The sequence below is a fragment of the Syngnathus acus genome, chromosome 3 (assembly GCF_901709675.1).
Source record: "Syngnathus acus chromosome 3, fSynAcu1.2, whole genome shotgun sequence".
Taxonomy (NCBI): Eukaryota; Metazoa; Chordata; class Actinopteri; order Syngnathiformes; family Syngnathidae; genus Syngnathus; species Syngnathus acus.
Genome location: NC_051089.1, coordinates 19,373,008 through 19,391,644, shown reverse-complemented (window position 1 = coordinate 19,391,644; position 18,637 = coordinate 19,373,008). Strand labels below are relative to the sequence as shown.

The following is an 18,637-nucleotide window of genomic DNA, read 5'->3' as shown; positions in this document are numbered from 1 at the left end:
CATGCTGTGTAGTTGGTGAGAAGCAATACAGAGGCTGGGGCAGCCCAGACTGTAGGTTGACGGTCAGAACGGATGGAGTGTTGGTGGCAGAGAGGGAAGAGCGAATATTATCCACGTTCGTTCTGAAAAACGAAAGGAAGTTGTTGCATTGTTCAGTTGTTGTAGTTCTGTTTGTGGTTTCAGGAAGTGGTTTATTGTTGAAAAAAGCTGCTTTGAGTTGCTGGGACTGTTTTTGATGATGTTTGAATAAAATCTTGCTTGTGTCTCCCTGAGGGACTTGGAGTAGGCCTTTTGGTGGTATCTATAGGCCATCTTGTGAACTGTAAGTCCCGAGGCAATGAACCTCCGCTCCAGGACTCGCCCAGCTGCCTTCATTTTTCGAAGCTCGCTGGTGAACCAGGGAGCTGTTCGAGAGAAGGAGACAGTTCTAGATTGTAATGGGGCATGGGTGTTCAGAACAATGCTTAGGGAAGTATTGTAGAATGCTACTGATTCAGTCGCAGATTAATGGGTGGCAAAGGAGAGATGATTGAGGTCTGTAGTAAGCTGTGCCAAGAAGTGCTGCGCTATAATTGCGCTCTCTCGCTCGCGCTCCCTCCTCGCTCGCTCTCCTACACTCGCTCTCCCACGCTTTCTCTCCCACACTTTCTCTCCCTCGCTCTCCCTCGCTCGCTCTCTCTCTCTCTCTCTTGCGCTCTCTCTCTCTTGCTCTCTCTCTCTCTCTCTCTCGCACGCTCTTTCTGTCACTCGGTCTCTCTCACTTGCTCTCGAGCTCTCTCTCACTTGCTCTCGAGCTCGTACTCTCGGGTTTCGCTCTCACTCGCACTCTCTATTTCACACTCGCTCTCTAACCAGCTCAGTGGGCTAGTGGTAGAGTGTCCGCCCTGAGATTGGAAGGTTGTGGGTTCAAACCCCGGCCGGGTCATACCAAAGACTATAAAAATGGGACCCATTGCCTCCCTGCTTGGCACTCAGCATTAAGGGTTGGAATTGGGGGGTTAGATCACCAACTGATTCCCGAGCGCGGCACCGCTGCTGCTCACTGCTCCCCTCTCCCCCAGGGGATGGATTAAAATCACACGGGGATGGGTTAAATGCAGAGGACAAATTTCACCACACCCAGGTGTGTGTGTGACGATCATTGGGACTTAAAAGACTGACTTAATGCGGTCTGTGTCTCTCGCTCTCATATGCTTGCTTTCTCACTTTATCTCTGGAATGGATGGAGGGATGGATGGAGGAATGGCTGAACGGAGGGATGGAGGGAGGAAAGAGGGATGGAGCAACGGAGAGATAGATGAAGCGAGGGATGATAGAGGGATGAAGGAGGGATAGATGAAGGGTTAGAGGGATGAAGCAAGGGATAGCTAGATGAAGGGATAGAGGGATGAAGCGGGGGATAGCTAGATGAAGGGATATAGGGAGGGATAGATGAAGGGATAAAGCGAGTGGTAAATGAAAGGAAAGCAGGATAGAAGGATAGATGGAGACGAAGAGAAAGAGGAACGGACAGAGACAGACAGACAGAGACAGAAAGAGAGAGAGGGAAATAAATAAAGAGAATAATAGAGAGAAAGACACAGAGAGGGACAGACTTTCTGAGACAGAGAGAGAGATAACGTGATCAGAGAGCGAGGCAGAGAGAGAGAGAGAGAGAGAGAGAGAGAGAGAGAGAGAGAGAGAGAGAGAGAGAGAGAGAGAGAGAGACAGACAGACAGACAGACAGGGAGACAGACAGCAAGACAAACAGAAGGATTTACCATGCTTAGGCCCTGGGCAGGATCATACTTTGGTCCGAGTATGAATATTCTTTGTCCTTTTTTCACCACCCCGCTGTATACCCTGGCAAATGCTATGAAGGTCTCTCTTTGCTCCTCTGTCTTGGACTCTTTTAGCCCTTCAGTTGCGATCTCATCACCTAAAAATTGGAAAACACATACTCAAGTCTGAGAGGAAAAATAACATTAGTATTTGTAATACAAATTTACAGTAAATGTCTATCTTTTGGATTTTTGCAAGTGAGCAATGGTTTGTTTCTATAAATAAAGTTCTAAATTACAAATCTTGATGATGCGGATCTATTGCTGACATCTGCTGTTAGAGCTCTTTAGTACAAAATTTGATGTCCCTGTCTGCAGGTTATCGCAGACTTTTGGTCATATAAAGTTCAATACAAAACTAGCCACTGTGGCGACCGTGGCTCAGGCAGTAGAACGGGTCGATTAGTAACCAGATGGTTGGCGGTTCGACCCTAACTCTGTCACAGTTACTTGTCGTTGTGTCCTTGGGCAAGACACTTCACACACCTTGCATCCAGGTCGTCATTGTAAATGAGAAAATTTTCTCAATTGACTTACCTGGTAAAACATTGAATTAAAAAAAAAAAAAAACGAAAAATTAAAGCCACATTGTCTCAGGCCGGTTGATTTTGTTCAGAGCAGATTGTTTTCCCAATGAACTGTGCCATGGTTCGAAACTGACTTGATGACATTTCTATGTGATTTGAAGTTATGAGCATGGCGATGGAGTGTATTAAACTCAAAAATCAAGGTACTAATGTACACCATCTAAACAAGCCACTTAGGTTTTCAAAGAGAAATGCATGTACAGCATGTTCTGACTTGTAGACTGTGGGTGGTGCCTTATGATTTTGTCCAGTGTTAGGGCAATCATGTAGATGTTTCTCCTAGAGCAGTGGTTCTTAATCAAAGTTTGATCGAACCCCAAGGGTTCGGTGTGTCAGTCTCAGGGGTTCAACAGAGGGCAAGACACACGCACGCACACACACACACACACACACACACACACACACACACACACACACACACACACACACACACACACACACACACACACACACAGACACACACCAACGCACACAGACACACACCAACGCACACACACACACACACACACACACACACACACACACACACACACACACACACACACACACACACACACACACACACACACACACACACACACACACACACACACACACACACACACACACACACACACACACACACACACACACACACACACAGTGTCTTTGTGTGTGTCCATTCCATTTACCCCACTCGTGTGATTTGTGACACCTATTCAGAACAATAATGCTCTCGGCTTTTTTTGGAATCACTAAATCTTAATATACCTTTGTAATATTTGTACTATTAGTTTACATTGCATCTTGGATGGTGGACAGAAAAAAAAAAATCTTGGTCACAGTATGTCCATTCATTGCTTTACAGGGGTCACATTTTCACTGAATTGTCCAGACCGCTCAGTGCATTAAAACCTCTCCAGCTAACTTTGCTTGGGATAGCTTCCTGTCTGTGTTTCATCGCTAAGCTCTGAGCAGTGTTGTGCAAGTGTAAAGTGACGTAAATTATTGTGGGAAGTGTGAACCAAAAATAAAAAAAGAGCAGGGCATGCAAGCGTGAAAGTATCTTATAGTGTTTTTTTTTCTTCTTCTTTCTTTCAAAAAGTCCTTGCATCCAATGTGGGCCATTGAAGCTTCCTCAACAGCAGTGAATCATTTGATTTAGAGAAAGAGCGAGCACAGCACGAGAAAATGGCTGATTAATTAATCTGACATAAAACTTAAAATTAATCTGACATAAAAGTGTTATTTGTAGACGCTGTGTTTATCTGTCTATATCTGTGTGGGTGCGTGTGTGTGTGTGTGTTTGATAACTCGAGTAATCAACAGGATAATTGATTCGCACATTTTCCACATGGCATATTACCGTAATTTTCGGACTATAAGTCGCGGTTTTTTTCATAGTTTGGGTGGGGACGACGACTTATAATAAGGAGTGACTTGTATGTGTTTTTTTTCAAAAATCTTCAACAAAAAAAAAAAAGTGGAACCGCGATGTAGCAAGGGATTACTGTAATTTGAATTTCAAGTGACGTCAGCAGCGCGACGCGGCGCGGCGTGGCGGTTGTTTACAAAAAGGACAAAAATTGATCAGGGGATGACGAAGATGACGAAGGGCCCCACGTACTACCGGCATCATTAGCGGCTTTGTTTCTAAGTGACACGGAGGACGAAGAGTTTGAAGGATTTAAGGATTTGGAGTGACACAGAAGGTTTGAAAAACTATTATGGCTTTTACGCACACCCGCTCCTACTCTACGGAGCTCTCTTTCACCTCCGTGGATAGAAGTTGGGGGCCGGCGCTCGGCCGGGTGGCTGTCCGGGACGGTGGATGGGGCTCGGTCATGGCTTTTACGCACGCCCGGTCCTATTCTATGGATCTTTCTTCCACCTCCGTGGCTGGAAGTCCACGCCGCCACACGCCTGGAAGTTTGTTTTGTTAAATAAAGAGCCGTTTACCAAACCCACGTCTTTCCTTGTACTTTGTTAACGCTACAATATAGTTATATACTAGATCTGTGGAATAACGACGAGGCTGACGTCAGGGCGCACGCGCGGCGTTGTTGACAAAGGACGAGGAATTTGATCGATGAATTTAATGATTTAGAGTGCACAGATGGTTTGATAATATTATTGCTTATATAATAGTTATTTGATATCTAATTTATATATCGTTATATGGGCCTGTGGAATATTTTGAAGTGCAAGCGCCGTCAGCGGCGCGCACCCATTGTTGACAAAGGACGATCGATGGATTTAATGAATTGGAGTGACACAGATGGTTTTATAAACGTGTTATTTATGTAATAGTTTTTTTTAATAACTCTGAATGTTACGTCAGGCCCGTTCTCAGCTCTTCGTTTGTGTTTATGTCACGTTAGCATACCTATCGTTTAGCCTGTTGTTGCTCGTTCATGTCTGTTCTTGGTGTTGGATTTTGTCGAATAAATTTCCCCCCAAAATGCGACTTATGCTCCGGAGCGACTTATATATGTTTTTTTTCACGTTATTGTGCATTTTATGGCTAATGCGACCTATATTCCGGAGCGACTTTTAGTCCGAAAATTACGGTAAAAACATGTCCATACTGTAATGTGTTCAGCATGATAAATAAAACACCATTTAAATTATGCCAAAAATATATCACGGAAATTTGATGAAATGGATAAAAAAAAGAGAAAAAAGTAAAAGGGTAGATGAGGCATTCAACTAACCTTTGCAGAGTCCTCCTGACTGAATATCCACAAGTGCATTCACTGAGTGGTTCTGCTGTCCTGCTGCCATCCTTTCAGCATGTCTTTGTCTCGCTAATTCCCTGCACTGGGAAATCTCTGCCTGAGTCAAAGGTCTACATTTAGACACAAATACATTGTCCTAAGTCAGGTAAATCAGTTAAATAATTGTAATGTTTATTGCCCCCACATTATTATTTTTCAATACACTCGAACCTCAGTTTAGCACACTCTTCTACATAAATTAGACAAGATTTTAAATGTGTGAACCACTTTTTACAGAATTTACAGAAAAGACACCACACTTTGTGCTGTCACATAAAAGCACGCAGTCTAAACATGCACACCTTAATAAAAATTAATAAAACATACGTTTGCTTACCAATTCAATTCACACTTACCTTTTTTTGTTGTGAGGCAAGGCTTTGGTTTCCACAGCAACCATCTTGGACACAAAAACTATGACTGGTGCATTTTCATTGCTTGAGCACTGGAGAAATGCTGGGAGAAGCATAAAAAAATAAAAATCATTACACATACATAGGGTTCTGTGATAACAGTGGCTCGGCGCCATGTGAGTGTTGGGTCACTTGAAGTCCAGACGCTACAAATTTCAGAAAACTAATGAAATGAACACATTTTTGCTTCTTTATATTAAATCTCAAGATGTTGAGTTTTATCCATTCAAATGGATCAATCAGTCTTCATCTTTGTACTGTGCTCCGCAAATTTATTCCATACGTCAGGGTAAATCCTTACATAAGGAATGGCTTGAACAACTTTGTTAGGCCAAAAAAATATAAAATGTTCGGTTATATTTTATACTGAAAAAATAGCATGCTAAGAAAGTAACTGATCAGAAGTAACATCTATGTAATAGGCTTTCATTTTTTTTACATATTTGTCCTTTCGGTTAAACAGTTAAGTACAGCTTTGTGAATCACCTGCACCCTTCTCATGGAGAGGCTGTCGTTCTAGAGAAACATGATGTTCAGAAAGAGAATAATAATTAGTTCGCTATTGATGTGGCGGACACAACAGTTAGCGTGGGCTGTAGGCAGCCTGCTAGTCCGGTCAGCATTAGTTCTAAGCGAGATAGGTCAAACTACTAGATTGAATTCATGGACTCTGCGTAAGCACTACTAGTTAATGATGCAATAGGAGATCAAAATCTTAACATAATTGGTCTTTGGTGAGACCTGGCTAAAACCTAATAAATTGTTACTGCTTAATGAGAACTTTGTGAGGTCTCAAGGCAAACGTCCTTGTAAGAAAGGCAGGGGTTTGGCCCTTATTTCCAAATCTGATATCAGACCTCGCTCAAATAACCCCTTTAAAACATTTGAAGTTCTCATTATGCGATTCCCAGTTGTTTACCACACAATGCCTGACAAAATTATCAAAATATTAGTCTATTATGCAGTTTAAAAAAAGGCTCAGTCGTGTCCCAAAAACAGGCCCAGTTGTACGTTTTCCCAAAATCTTAGAAAAGTTGAAGGGATATGTAACAGCCCAAGACCTACAAAAAAGTCTCTTGGAGCCATTTGCTGAACCTAAAAAGAAGTCCAATTGTTGGGAAAAATATACTTTTTATCATTGGATTCTATGTATCTACTTATGTGTGCAAGATCTTCCACAGTATGTGACAGTTTGACCTCGTGATAATGACTTGGGAGCATATGGCTGGCTAAGGAGCACATGACTGGAGTCATGAGTCGCGCTATACAATAAGCCCCATAGTTAGCTATACATGAACAGATCACGAGGTTTTTATGGGATGGCTGAAGCAGACAAATGTCTTATTTAAGTAGAAGACATGAGTACGCCACAGAGGTATGCATCCCAGGGGCACTAAGACTACGTCTTTGTTAAGCTAAAGTCATGAGACGACCATACTGCTCTGTCCATAGTAGTATCTCCGTTGTTCTGTGGTCATGAGATGTAATTATGGAATGTCCTTCCTGTCTAAAGAAACTATGCATTCATGTACACTTGCCCCATTGTTGTTCCTCAATAAAAGGCACGACCAAACTGGAGGAAGAGCGCGAATCTCAGCCACACTTGCTGTGTGTCTGGTTTGCGCCCTTCTGCAGAAGTTGCTTGCCATGGAAGACATCTCCTGCCTCTGTGAGATTCTTTTCAGATAAATGTTGTGAACCCAATACCAATAGTTTAAAGTTTCTTTCAAATTTGGCCCTATTTTGGCTTTTTATACTGATCACATTATAGAACATTTCCTAGAAAGTTTATCAGATCATCTTAGAAGTGTGTGTGTTTGATCATAAAATGTTTATGCAGCAGGGAAACAGTGCCAACGGAGAGAGATGACAGGGCTTGGACAAGGCTGGTTGCGCCATCGGAACAGGAACAGGAAAACAGGCACACGGGCAGAGAAACCAGCAGACATCGTCGCGGCATGCGTCAAACCAGACAGCGGCAAGGCAGGCTCGTGTTCAGGGGCAAGCAGAATGTCAGGCCAAACAGTCCATAACAGATCGGGCAAACTGGAATCAGGAAACAGATCAGGAACAGGTGGCAGGCACGCATGTATCAAAGCAGACGAACCAACCAGGAGTGACAGGAGCACGGTGTCTAAATACTTGCCCTGATAAAGGGGTAATGTGGCGGCTATGACGGCCGATTAGCATGCGCAGTTCCCTATTGGTCATAGCGCACCCAAAGACCAACATGGGGGGTGCGACAGCCAGGTCGAGAGCGGAGTGAAGAAGTGACACCATTATTGTAACTGCTTTATCCTCACAAGGGTTGCGGGTGTGCTGGAGCCGATCCCTCATTTGTTTTGGGCAGTCGGCGGGGTACACCCTGTACTGGTTGCCAGCCAATTGCAGTGCACATATTGACAAAAAAAAACATTCACACACACACATCTAAGGAAATTTAGAGTGCTTAATTTAGCTCACATGCATGTTTTGGAATGTGGGACGAAACCAGAGAACACGGACAAAAACCGCGCAGGCATGGGGAGAATATGCAAACAAGAAGGCCGGAGCCTGGAATCAAACTTGCAACTTCTGCACTGTGAGGCAAACGTGCTAACTAGTCAACCACAGTGCCGCTTCTCTGTAACAAACTTGCAACTTCTGCACTGTGAGACAAACGTGCTAACTAGTCAACCACAGTGCCGCTTCTCTGTAACAAACTTGCAACTTCTGCACTGTGTGGCAAACGTGCTAACTAGTCAACCACAGTGCCGCTTCTCTGTAAATCACTTAATTCAAAATTAGATTCTAAATCTTTCTTGTCTTAATTGTCTGCATAGTTCATAAAACTCATCGGTTCTTGACCTTGTTGGATGTACCGAACCCCACCAGTTTCATATGTGGATTGACCAAATACCGTTTTTTTCCATGTATAATGCGCAAAATTTAACTAATTTATAGTCCTAAAATCTGGGGTGCGCATTATACATGGGTACAATTTTTTTTTTTTTCTTTTTTTTTCCGTATCCGGATATCATACGGAGGCCGCCATTACAGATGCGCTTTCTTCTCTGCTGTTCACTTCAAACACGCTCCATACGAACACAATGCTCTCGTATCAGACGCTTGCTCGATCACCTGCTCGTTTGCTGTCACAATGTACCCTACACAAATCCGAAACATTTCTTCGCTATTGAGTTTGCTAGCGCATGCGCAGTGATACTGACCGGCAGAATAACATCCGGTTGTTCCCAAAGACGATCTTTTTTCTGAAATAATTTTACGTTTACGGACTTAAGTAGGAGTCAAAATTTGGGTGCGTATTATACATGGGTACAGGCTTTTTTCCAGCATCAACATGCCATGTTTAGGGTGCGTATTATACATGGGGGCGCATTATACATGAAATAAAACGGTACCTCAAGTGAAAAATAAATTATGATTTATTTTCAAATTCAAGACAGTTTACTGGTGCACAAAATGAGCACCAGTTGAACTTGTTCAAAGAACAAAACCTACACAATGCACGAACTCACAACAAATTACCGTATTTTCACGATTTCAAGGCACGGATAAAAGTCTTAGATGTGCGGCGGGCCCTATCATGCAGTGCGCCCTATGTGTGTTGTTGTTGTTGTAAGGCGGACGTATTAAAGAGCGCCATGAGAACGTTAAAGGGAGAATTGTGGGCGTGGATTTGCAGTACGCCCCGCCCTGTGTGTATGCGTGTTGTTGTAAAGCGGACGTAGTAGAGAACGCCATGAGAGCGTTAAAGGGGGAAGTGTGGGCGTGAATTGGATATAAAACATGCATCATGCAAAACACCGTTGTTATAACAACAGTGAAAATGGCAAAGAGACACGCTTATCAAGCACAATTCAAACTGAAGACCATCAGCTACGCGGAGCTGCATGGAAATTGAGCAGCCGCGAGATAATTTGAAATCAACGAATCGATGGTTCGCAAGTGGAGGAAGCTGGGAAACGAGCTCCGACAGGTCAAGGAGACGCAACTGAGTTTCCGCGGACGTAAGGCGAGGTGGCCCGAGTTGGAGGAAAGACTCGAACAGTGGATCATCGAACAAAGAACGAGTGGGAGAAGCGTTTCGACGGTCACCATTCAACTAAAAGCAGCAACGCTAGCAGAAGAAATGAAAATTGAACATTTTCAAGGAAGTCCATCTTGGTGCTTTCGTTTCATGAAACGGTGCCATTTTTCCATCCGGAACAGGACTACGTTGGCGCAGCAACTTCCAGCGGATTTTAATGAAAAGCTAGCCATCTTCCGCTCCTACTGCAATAAACGCATCGCCGACAAACACATCCCCACACACCACATCACCAACATGGACGAGTTGCCGCTCACTTTCGACATCGCGGTGAATCACACTGTGGAGAAGAAAGGGACCAACACGATAGCGATACGCACAACGGGATACGAAAAGTCTTCTTTTACAGTTGTGCTTAGCTGCCATGCTAATGGACAGAAACTGCCGCCTATGGTGATTTTTTAAGAGAAAGACTTTGCCTAAAGAGAAGTTTCCAGCAGGAGTCATCATTACGGCAAATAAAAAGGGCTGGATGGATGAGGAAATGATGACTGAGTGGCTGAGGGAGGTGTATGTAAGGAGACCAGGTGGTTTTTTTCCATGCATCACTATCGTTGTTGATCTGTTACTCGATGCGTGCCCATCTCACAGCCGATGTGAAAAAACAAGTGAAGCAAATGAACTCCGAGCTCGCTGTCATTCCAGGAGGCACGACAAAGGAACTCCAACAGTTGGACATCGGTGAGAAGCGCTGTTCAAAGTAAAGTTGCGAGCGGCGTGGGAGCAATGGTTTCACTAAGAGTGGAAGGCAGCGAGTTACGCCACAATTTGCGAATGGATTGTGGATGCTTGGGCTAACATGTCTGCTGGCACTGTTGTTCGAGCTTTCGCAAAAGCCGGCATCATATCCAAGGAGCCGCACGGCACGGAAAGTGACTCTGACAGTGAAGAAAGTGATTCTGGCATGTCTGTTGAAGATTTAGTGCGGCTGTTCAATTCGAAAACACAGGATGAGGACTTCGATGGGTTTAATTGATGACCATTACCGGTAATAAAAATGTGAATACCAAACTCTGTTTAGCTCCCGCTTCATTTTTAAATACGCACACTTGTGTGCTTGCGTATGTGTGTGTGTGTTGTTGTTGTTGTTGAGAACGTTAAAGGGGGAAGTGTGGGTGTGGATTTGCAGCTCGCCGTGTGTGTGTGTGTGTGTGTGTGTGTGTGTGTGTGTGTGTGTGTGTGTTGTTGTAAGGCGGACGTAGTTGAGAGCGCCATGAGAACGTTAAAGGGGCAAGTGTGGGCGTGGATTGTATATATAAAACCCGCGCCCTATGATGCGGTGCGCCGTGTGTGTGTTAAACACAGTCATGGCACACAACTGAGACTGCACCTTTTATTACGGTGCGCCTTTTAATCGTGAAACTACGGTACATACCTGCAAATCAGGGTGACTTGTGCTGTTGCCTTTGAGAGACCAGTTCAGATATGTTCATCACGAATTTAAATGATAAATCAGGTGACCTCCACAGCGGAGGATCTGCCAAACCCCTTCCATTGACTCACCTAGGGTTCGATCGAACACTAGTGTTAACTGTTTTAATCACCAGTTTAGTATTCACTCACAAAAGCCTCCCTCTTGAAAGAAAATCACAACATCCAAGGATCGGACATTGAGGTAGTGCAGAACTACAAATTCCTGGGTGTTCGCCTTAACAACAAACTGGACTGGACTGATCACACCCACGCCCTGTACAAAAAGGGCCAGAGTCGCCTCCACCTGCGGAGGAGACTGAGGAACTTCGGTGTGTGCAGGGCTCTCCTCCGGACCTTCTATGCCTCTGTGGTGGGCTCAGCCATCCTCTACGCTGTGGTCTGCTGGAGTGGGGGCAGTACAGGGGGAGACTGAATAAGATGGTCAGAAGAGCGAGCTCTGTCCTGGGCTGTCCCCTGGACTCCATCGAGGTTGTGGGTGAGAGGAGGACGTTGATTAAGCTTAAATCCATCATGGACAACACCTCTCACCCCCTCCATGAGATTGTGCGGCCACTGAGCAGACTTTTGCACCCTCGGTGCAGGAAGGAAAGGTTCCGCGGGTCCTTCATTCCCTCTGCTGGCAGACTTTACAACATGCGTGGCACCTGATAAAATGAATGTGTTTCGTCTCTACTAGCGGCACATGTGTTTGTCCATGTCTGTTGTTTACCCTTTTTTGAAATTTTGGCACTTGTTTTTTTCTTGCACTCGTATTATTCTTTCACTCATACGCGCTGCTGTGACAAGTGAATTTCCCCGCTGTGGGATGAATAAAGTTCATTCAATCAATCAATCAATCAATCAAGTTGCATGAGTGCATAACCTCTGATATTAATAAATGAAACAAGATATATTCAATTTCTACCATTTTTCAGTTCCTGCGTCCTCTCAGGCAAGGTGTCAAATCGACGCACTCCGACACTCATCAGTTTTTCCACCCTCTCTGCTGCTATGTGTAATGGACTCGGAAGCTTATTACACACCATTGCTACAGCTAGTGTCAAAGAAAATACAGTCGGTTTTCGGCCACAATCCGTTCCAGAAGGCGGTTCAAGAAGTGAATCGGTCGAATTCCGAATCTATTTTTCCCATTACAAATAATGGAAGAAATTTTAATCCCTTCCAAGACAAAAAAAAAAAACGCCTTTTTTAAGCATTTTTTTCCTTTGCGCATTTTTGTCTGATCGCGCAACTGCAGCGTAGTGCCGAACGCGCAACCGTAGCGTGCCGCCAACCGCACAACTGCACCGCGCTGGTCGCATTATTGTGACAGAGCCGTCGCTGAAATTTAGAAAATGTTTTTATTTCCAAAATTTAAGTGGACCTCAGTGCGCAGGGAGCTTAATTTGGTCCGACCGCGCAACCGCAGCGCGCCGGGCGCTCACTGTCGCATTGCTTTAAGAGCGTCTTTGTGTTTTAGGATGGCTTTACTGCTCCCACTTGCTTTCTTTGGAGGCATGATTAAGGGTTAATACAATCCTCAAAGTAACGAAAATACAATACCGAACGGAGTCAGTCGGCATCCGGGCTGCGCGGTCGGGTTTTCTTGGGTCCTTTCGGCTCATCTCGCGAGGTTTGACCTCCGAATTCTTTTCAACAACCAAAGCAAAAAAAATCGCGAATTTTTCGTTCGAATTCCAATTTGTTCGAGAACCGGGACGTTCGAAAACCGAGGTTTGACTGTACCAACCAATTTCATTAGCAGGGCTTGAAAATCAATTATATGAATAAATAATTATTCAATAAAAAAGGATACAGAGGACAGCCTGAGACACTGGCAACCACTGGCTGCATATAGCAGACAGAAGAACTTTTGGGTCAGAGTGACGAGAATCCCTGGCCATCACCTTGACGCCAAGAGATGCTAGCACCTTCTCAACTTTCTCCTTGTCTCTGTTAATGAAAAGACTGAACACTTGGCATGCACAATATATTCTGTAAAATTATGCAAATAAGTGAGTCGGGTAGATTTTCAGTATTTCAAAGTACATTTTATGACCCACCTGTGAGTAACAACAGCATTGTATAAACTCCAAATATTATCCAGGACAAGCTGCACAAAGAGTGGCTTCTTGCCTTTGACCTGGAAAACAACATCCATGGTCTCAAATAAGACCCTCAGTGGTATTACAGGATATGATTTAATATACCACAGTGATGTTTAGCAAGAGTTTGCAGAACAGTTGCTTAATTTATTTATAGTTAATAATTGCTTAATGTATTTATACACCTTTAATCTACCAACTGGATTCGGTTGAAGTTGGGAAATTGTGTAAAATGTAAATAAAAACAAAACACAATGATTTGAAAATCCTTTTCAACCTATATTCAATTGAATACACTACAAAGACAACATATTTAATGCTCAAACTCAAACTTTATTTTATTTTTCAAATAATAATTAACTTAGAATTTCATGGGTGCAACACGTGCAGTAAAAGTTGGGAAAGGGCATGTTTACCACTTCGTTACATCACCTTTCCTTTTAATAACACTCAATAAACGTTTTGGAAGAGAGGTGACTAATTCTCTTAGCTTCTCATGTGGAATTCTTTCCCATTCTTGCTTGATGAACCGCTTCAGTTGTTCAACAGTCCGGGGTCTTCCCTGTCGTATTTTACGCTTCATAATGAGCCACACATTTTCAATGGGAGACAGGTCTGGACTGCAAACGGGCCAGGGGAGAACCTGGACTCTTTTACCTCGAAGCCACGCTGTTGTAACACGTGCAGAATATGGCTTGGCATTATCTTGCTGAAATAAGCAGCGGCGTCCATGAAAAAGCCGTCACTTGGATGGCAGCATATGTTGCTCCTAAATCTGTATGTACTTTTCAGCATTTATGTTGCCTTCACAGAAATGTAAGTCACCTATGCCATGGGAACTAATGCACCCCCATACCATCACAGATGCTGGCTTTTGAACTTTGCGTTGATAACAGTCCGGATGGTCCGCTTCCTCTTTGGTCCAGAGGACACGACGTCCAGTGTTTCCGAAAACATTTTGAAAAGTGGACTCATCAGACCACAAAACACTTTTCCATTGTGCATCAGTCCATTTTACATGAGCTCGGGCCCAGAGAACCCGGCGGCGTTTCTGGATGTTGTTCATGAATGACTTTTGCGTTGCATGGTAGTTTTAACCCGCACTTCGTGACGAACTGTATTTACTGACGGTGGTTTTCTGAAGTTTTCCTGAGCCCATTTGGTGATATCCTTGACACACTCATGTCGGTTTTTAAGGCAGTGCCGTCTGAGGAATCGAAGGTCACGGTCATTCAGTCTTGGTTTCCGTCCGTGGCGCTTACGTGCAGTGATTTCACCAGATTCTCTGAACCTTTTGATGATATTATGGACCGTAGATGTTGAAATCCCTAAATTCTTTGCAATTTTGCTTTGAGAAATGTTGTTCTTAAACTGTTTAACTATTTTCTCACGCAGTTGTGGACAAAGTGGTGAATGTTATCTTACCATTATGTTGTATAATATGTAATGACCCCCATGGGGACAAAAGGTAAGGAAAATGAATGGATGGAGGATTTAAAAAAAAAAAAAGAAACAAAAGATTTTGCAGAATTGTTTTATTTCTTTTAAATATATCGGATCTACTTTGTATGCTGATGCCTAACTAATTTCTTCAGCTTCATGAAAATACGCATGCTGAGTCCAAAGAGAAAATGGAAACCTTGCTGAAACCTTCCGGACCTCCAGATCCGGATATACACAGCTGGTGTGAATTGACACTTTTCCCTGCGCCGTCCGTATGGTGACCGTTCGGCAGCCAATGTGAACTGGGCGAAAAGTGAAGTTGTTTTCCTAAAAGCTAAATGGCCATTTTGGACAATGCCCAACATAATGTCATTGTGATACTTAAACTTTACTTCAAGTCATCAAATGCCAGATTTTTCAATATTTTTAAACAAACTGCTTAACTAAAGCTGGACACTGAATTTTCAGTGTAATGAGCAGTGTACTCCTTTAAATGTCTGAATTTCAACCATATATTTCACACAGTCAGCTAAAAAATGTGGTGTTTTCCTCCATTGATTCATTTTAGATGTTTCCTGCTTTCTAAGCACCAGCCTGCTCGATCCAAGAAAACAATCAGGTCCTCACATTGTGATTTCACAAAGTGATGTACCATCCTCATACCGCTGCTGAAGATGAAACACACGCCCAGTTTTTCAGAGCAGCTGTCCCATAATCAGATAAATTATAAAATGTTTCCACATAGCCACAGAAATGTGCTAAAGTACCAAATGCATTAAATTAGTTATTTTTCTTCAATCATCAAATTAGTAATACATTATTATTAATTATTAATAAATAAATTAATTAATTATTATAATAATAATCGAAAAAAATTATAAAATGTTTCCACATAGCCACTGAAATGTGCTCAAGTACCAATTATTGCTATTTGGTGCAGTAAATTAGTTTTTTTTTTCTTTATAATTTTGAGATGTCCTACTTTGTGAGTGGTCATTGAATGCACATCGAGTCTACTGACGTACGTGTGTGAGTGGAGCGGAGACAGGGTTTTAGTGAACCAGGTGTCTTCTGGTTCAGAAAAATAGCCAACAAAATAACTTTCATAAAAAAGTAGATGGCCATGGTGACAAGGATAATATGTAATGACATACTGTATATGCCTATAATTTAAGTACCGTAATTTTCGGACTATAAGTCGCACCGGAGTATAAGTCGCACCAGCCATAAAATGCCCAAAAAAGTGAAAAAACCCCATATATATGTATATAAATCGCTCCTGAGTATAAGTCGCCCCCCCACCCAAACTATGAAAAAAAACCGCGACTTATAGTCCGAAAATTACGGTATGTAAAGTTTGAAATACATACACCTTAAATAAATACAGCACCTTTAAATTATACTTATACTAACTGAATATTGAACCATTATTACATTACCTGAGCTCCTTTCATGATCTTCTTAGCTTTTGCATTTAGGTAGAAATCGCCCCATAGGGTTTTGAGAAGCACCTCTGGATTAATGCCCATCCTCTCACTGTACATGAGGGCAAAATGCCGAATGCTGCAAAAATACAAGAGTCCCAAGTTAAAACTTTTTTTTTTTAATCGCACAATGAACTAATAAAATAACGAAAACTTTGCGTTTACAAAATCTTCATGCATTTTTAGACGCTCAAACTTAGTGTTATTTTCTCAGGAGAAACAGTGTGGCCATGGCACGTTTATTTTTACTTCAAAAAAGCTCCAGATACTATGGATGGGCTCGATGTGGCCAGTGACCACTACTTAGCCCAAACATTTTGTACCGTATTTTCCAGACTATATGTCGCTCCGGAGTACAAGTCGCACCAGCCATAAAATGCATAACAAAGAAGAAAAAGACAGATACAAGTCGCACTGGAGTATAAGTCATATTTTTGGGCGAAATGTATTTGATAAAATCCAACACCAAGAGACATGTCATCTTGAAGGGCAATTTAAAATGAAAATAGAATATAGGCAACAACAGACTGAGTAATTGTACGGTATGCTAACGTTACATGACAAGCAACAAACTGAGAACGTGCCTGATGTAACATTAAGAGTTATTTAGATAACTATAGCATAACTTTACCATTTGTGTCACTCCAAATCACTAAATCCAATGAAATATTCATCCTCTGTGTCACTTTAAACAACTCTGCTAACTCCGGAGGTAGAAGATGCAGCACTTCCTCTTCTACTGGCTTACATCAGACTCACCGTCAGTTGCAGTTCCAATTATTCCACAGGCCTAGAGCGCCCTCTTGCAGTTTATTGTGAAAATAGCATGTGAAATGATAAAATAATGTGTTTATAATTTCACACATAAATTGCTCCTGAGCCATACTATGAAAAAAAACTGCAACTTGTAATCCGGAAAAAACGGTAAACCTTTAAGGTGGTATCTCACTACGCGGCCAAATGCTCGCAAAAGCAGCAATTGTTGGATTCCTCAAGTTTTCCGACAAAAGTTGACAAAAATCAGGTTTCGCCTCTGTCATGAGACATTTATGTAGCAACGTTTAGCAATACTTAAGGTGGTACCTCACTGAGCAGCAAAGGCTTGTGTGTTTGGAAACGTAGCAAATGTTTTTTCGTCAAGTTCATAATAAACAGGGTCCGGCAAAATGATCTAACACAGTGGTACCACCCCAACCTTTTTTGCGCCACAGACCGGTTACGCGTCAGAAATATTTTTGCAGACCGGTCTTGATATAAATAAATAATAAATTTATATAAATAAGTAATACATTTTTAAAAAATATATAAATACAATGAAATAAAATGATACGACTGGCATAAAAACAAATATAAACCACATAAACTCACCATTACGTTAAATTATTGGGAGCACCGAGTTTGTTTCTCAGAAACGAGCCGGTCCCATCTAGGCGTAATCGGAAACAATGACACCCGAAATGGTTAAGGTTTGTCTTTTAATGCAGGATGCTTGGTCTCCATGTGCCGAAGCAGTTTTGAAGGCTTAATTGCATCGTTAGCTAGCCTGTCGCCACACATACATATACACATATACACATATATATATATATATATACAGTGCCTTGCGAAAGTATTCGGCCCCCTTGAACCTTTCAACATTTCGCGACATTTCAGGCTTCATACATAAAGATATAAAAGTTTCATTTTTTGTCAAGAATCAACAAGTGGAACAAAATTTATTGGATAATTTAAACTTTTTTAACAAATAAAAACCTGAAAAGTGGGGCGTGCAATATTATTCGGCCCCCTTGCGCTAATACTTTGTAGCGCCACCTTTTGCTGCAATTACAGCTGCAAGTCGCTTGGGGTATTATGTCTCTATCAGTTTTGCACATCGAGAGACTGGAATTCTTGCCCATTCTTCCTTGTAAAACAGCTCGAGCTCAGTGAGGTTGGATGGAGAGCGTTTGTGAACAGCAGTCTTCAGCTCTTTCCACAGATTCTCGATTGGATTCAGGTCTGGACTTTGACTTGGCCATTCTAACACCTGGATACGTCTATTTGTGAATTATTCCATTGTAGATTTGGCTTTATGTTTTGGATCATTGTCCTGTTGGAAGATAAATCTCCGTCCCAGTCTCAGGTCTTTTGCAGACTCCAACAGGTTTTCTTCCAGAATGGTCCTGTATTTGGCTCCATCCATCTTCCCATCAATTTTAGCCATCTTCCCTGTCCCTGCTGAAGAAAAGCAGGCCCAAACCATGATGCTGCCACCACCATGTTTGACAGTGGGGATGGTGTGTTCAGGGTGATGAGCTGTGTTGCTTTTACGCCAAACATATCGTTTTGCATTGTGGCGAAAAGTTCGATTTTGGTTTCATCTGACCAGAGCACCTTCTTCCAGATGTTTGGTGTGTCTCCCAGGTGGCTTGTGGCAAACTTTAAACGAGACTTTTTATGGATATCTTTGAGAAATGGCTTTCTTCTTGCCACTCTTCCATAAAGGCCAGATTTGTGCAGTGCACGACTGATTGTTGTCCTATGGAC

At 42.5% G+C, this 18,637-nt stretch overlaps 1 protein-coding gene and 1 long non-coding RNA gene across 5 annotated transcripts in view; one reads left to right on the top strand and one right to left on the bottom strand.

Annotated features, from left to right (window-relative positions):
* Positions 1–18,637, bottom strand: part of efl1 (elongation factor like GTPase 1) — a 73,037-nt gene that overhangs the window by 31,491 nt on the left and 22,909 nt on the right. For all 4 annotated transcript variants that reach the window (XM_037246644.1, XM_037246645.1, XM_037246647.1 and 1 more), the window contains 7 exons: positions 16,067–16,190; positions 13,143–13,222; positions 12,896–13,032; positions 12,005–12,127; positions 5,520–5,619; positions 5,101–5,234; positions 1,761–1,918 (listed from right to left, as the gene is read on the bottom strand). In XM_037246644.1, coding sequence (XP_037102539.1) covers positions 1,761–1,918; positions 5,101–5,234; positions 5,520–5,619; positions 12,005–12,127; positions 12,896–13,032; positions 13,143–13,222; positions 16,067–16,190 — 856 coding nt within the window. The remainder of the gene's footprint in view (positions 1–1,760; positions 1,919–5,100; positions 5,235–5,519; positions 5,620–12,004; positions 12,128–12,895; positions 13,033–13,142; positions 13,223–16,066; positions 16,191–18,637) is intronic.
* The window catches only part of LOC119120102, a 19,111-nt gene continuing 10,555 nt past the window's right edge, over positions 10,082–18,637 (top strand). Inside the window, exon 1 of the long non-coding RNA XR_005097451.1 lies at positions 10,082–10,174. This is a non-coding gene — a long non-coding RNA (uncharacterized LOC119120102). The remainder of the gene's footprint in view (positions 10,175–18,637) is intronic.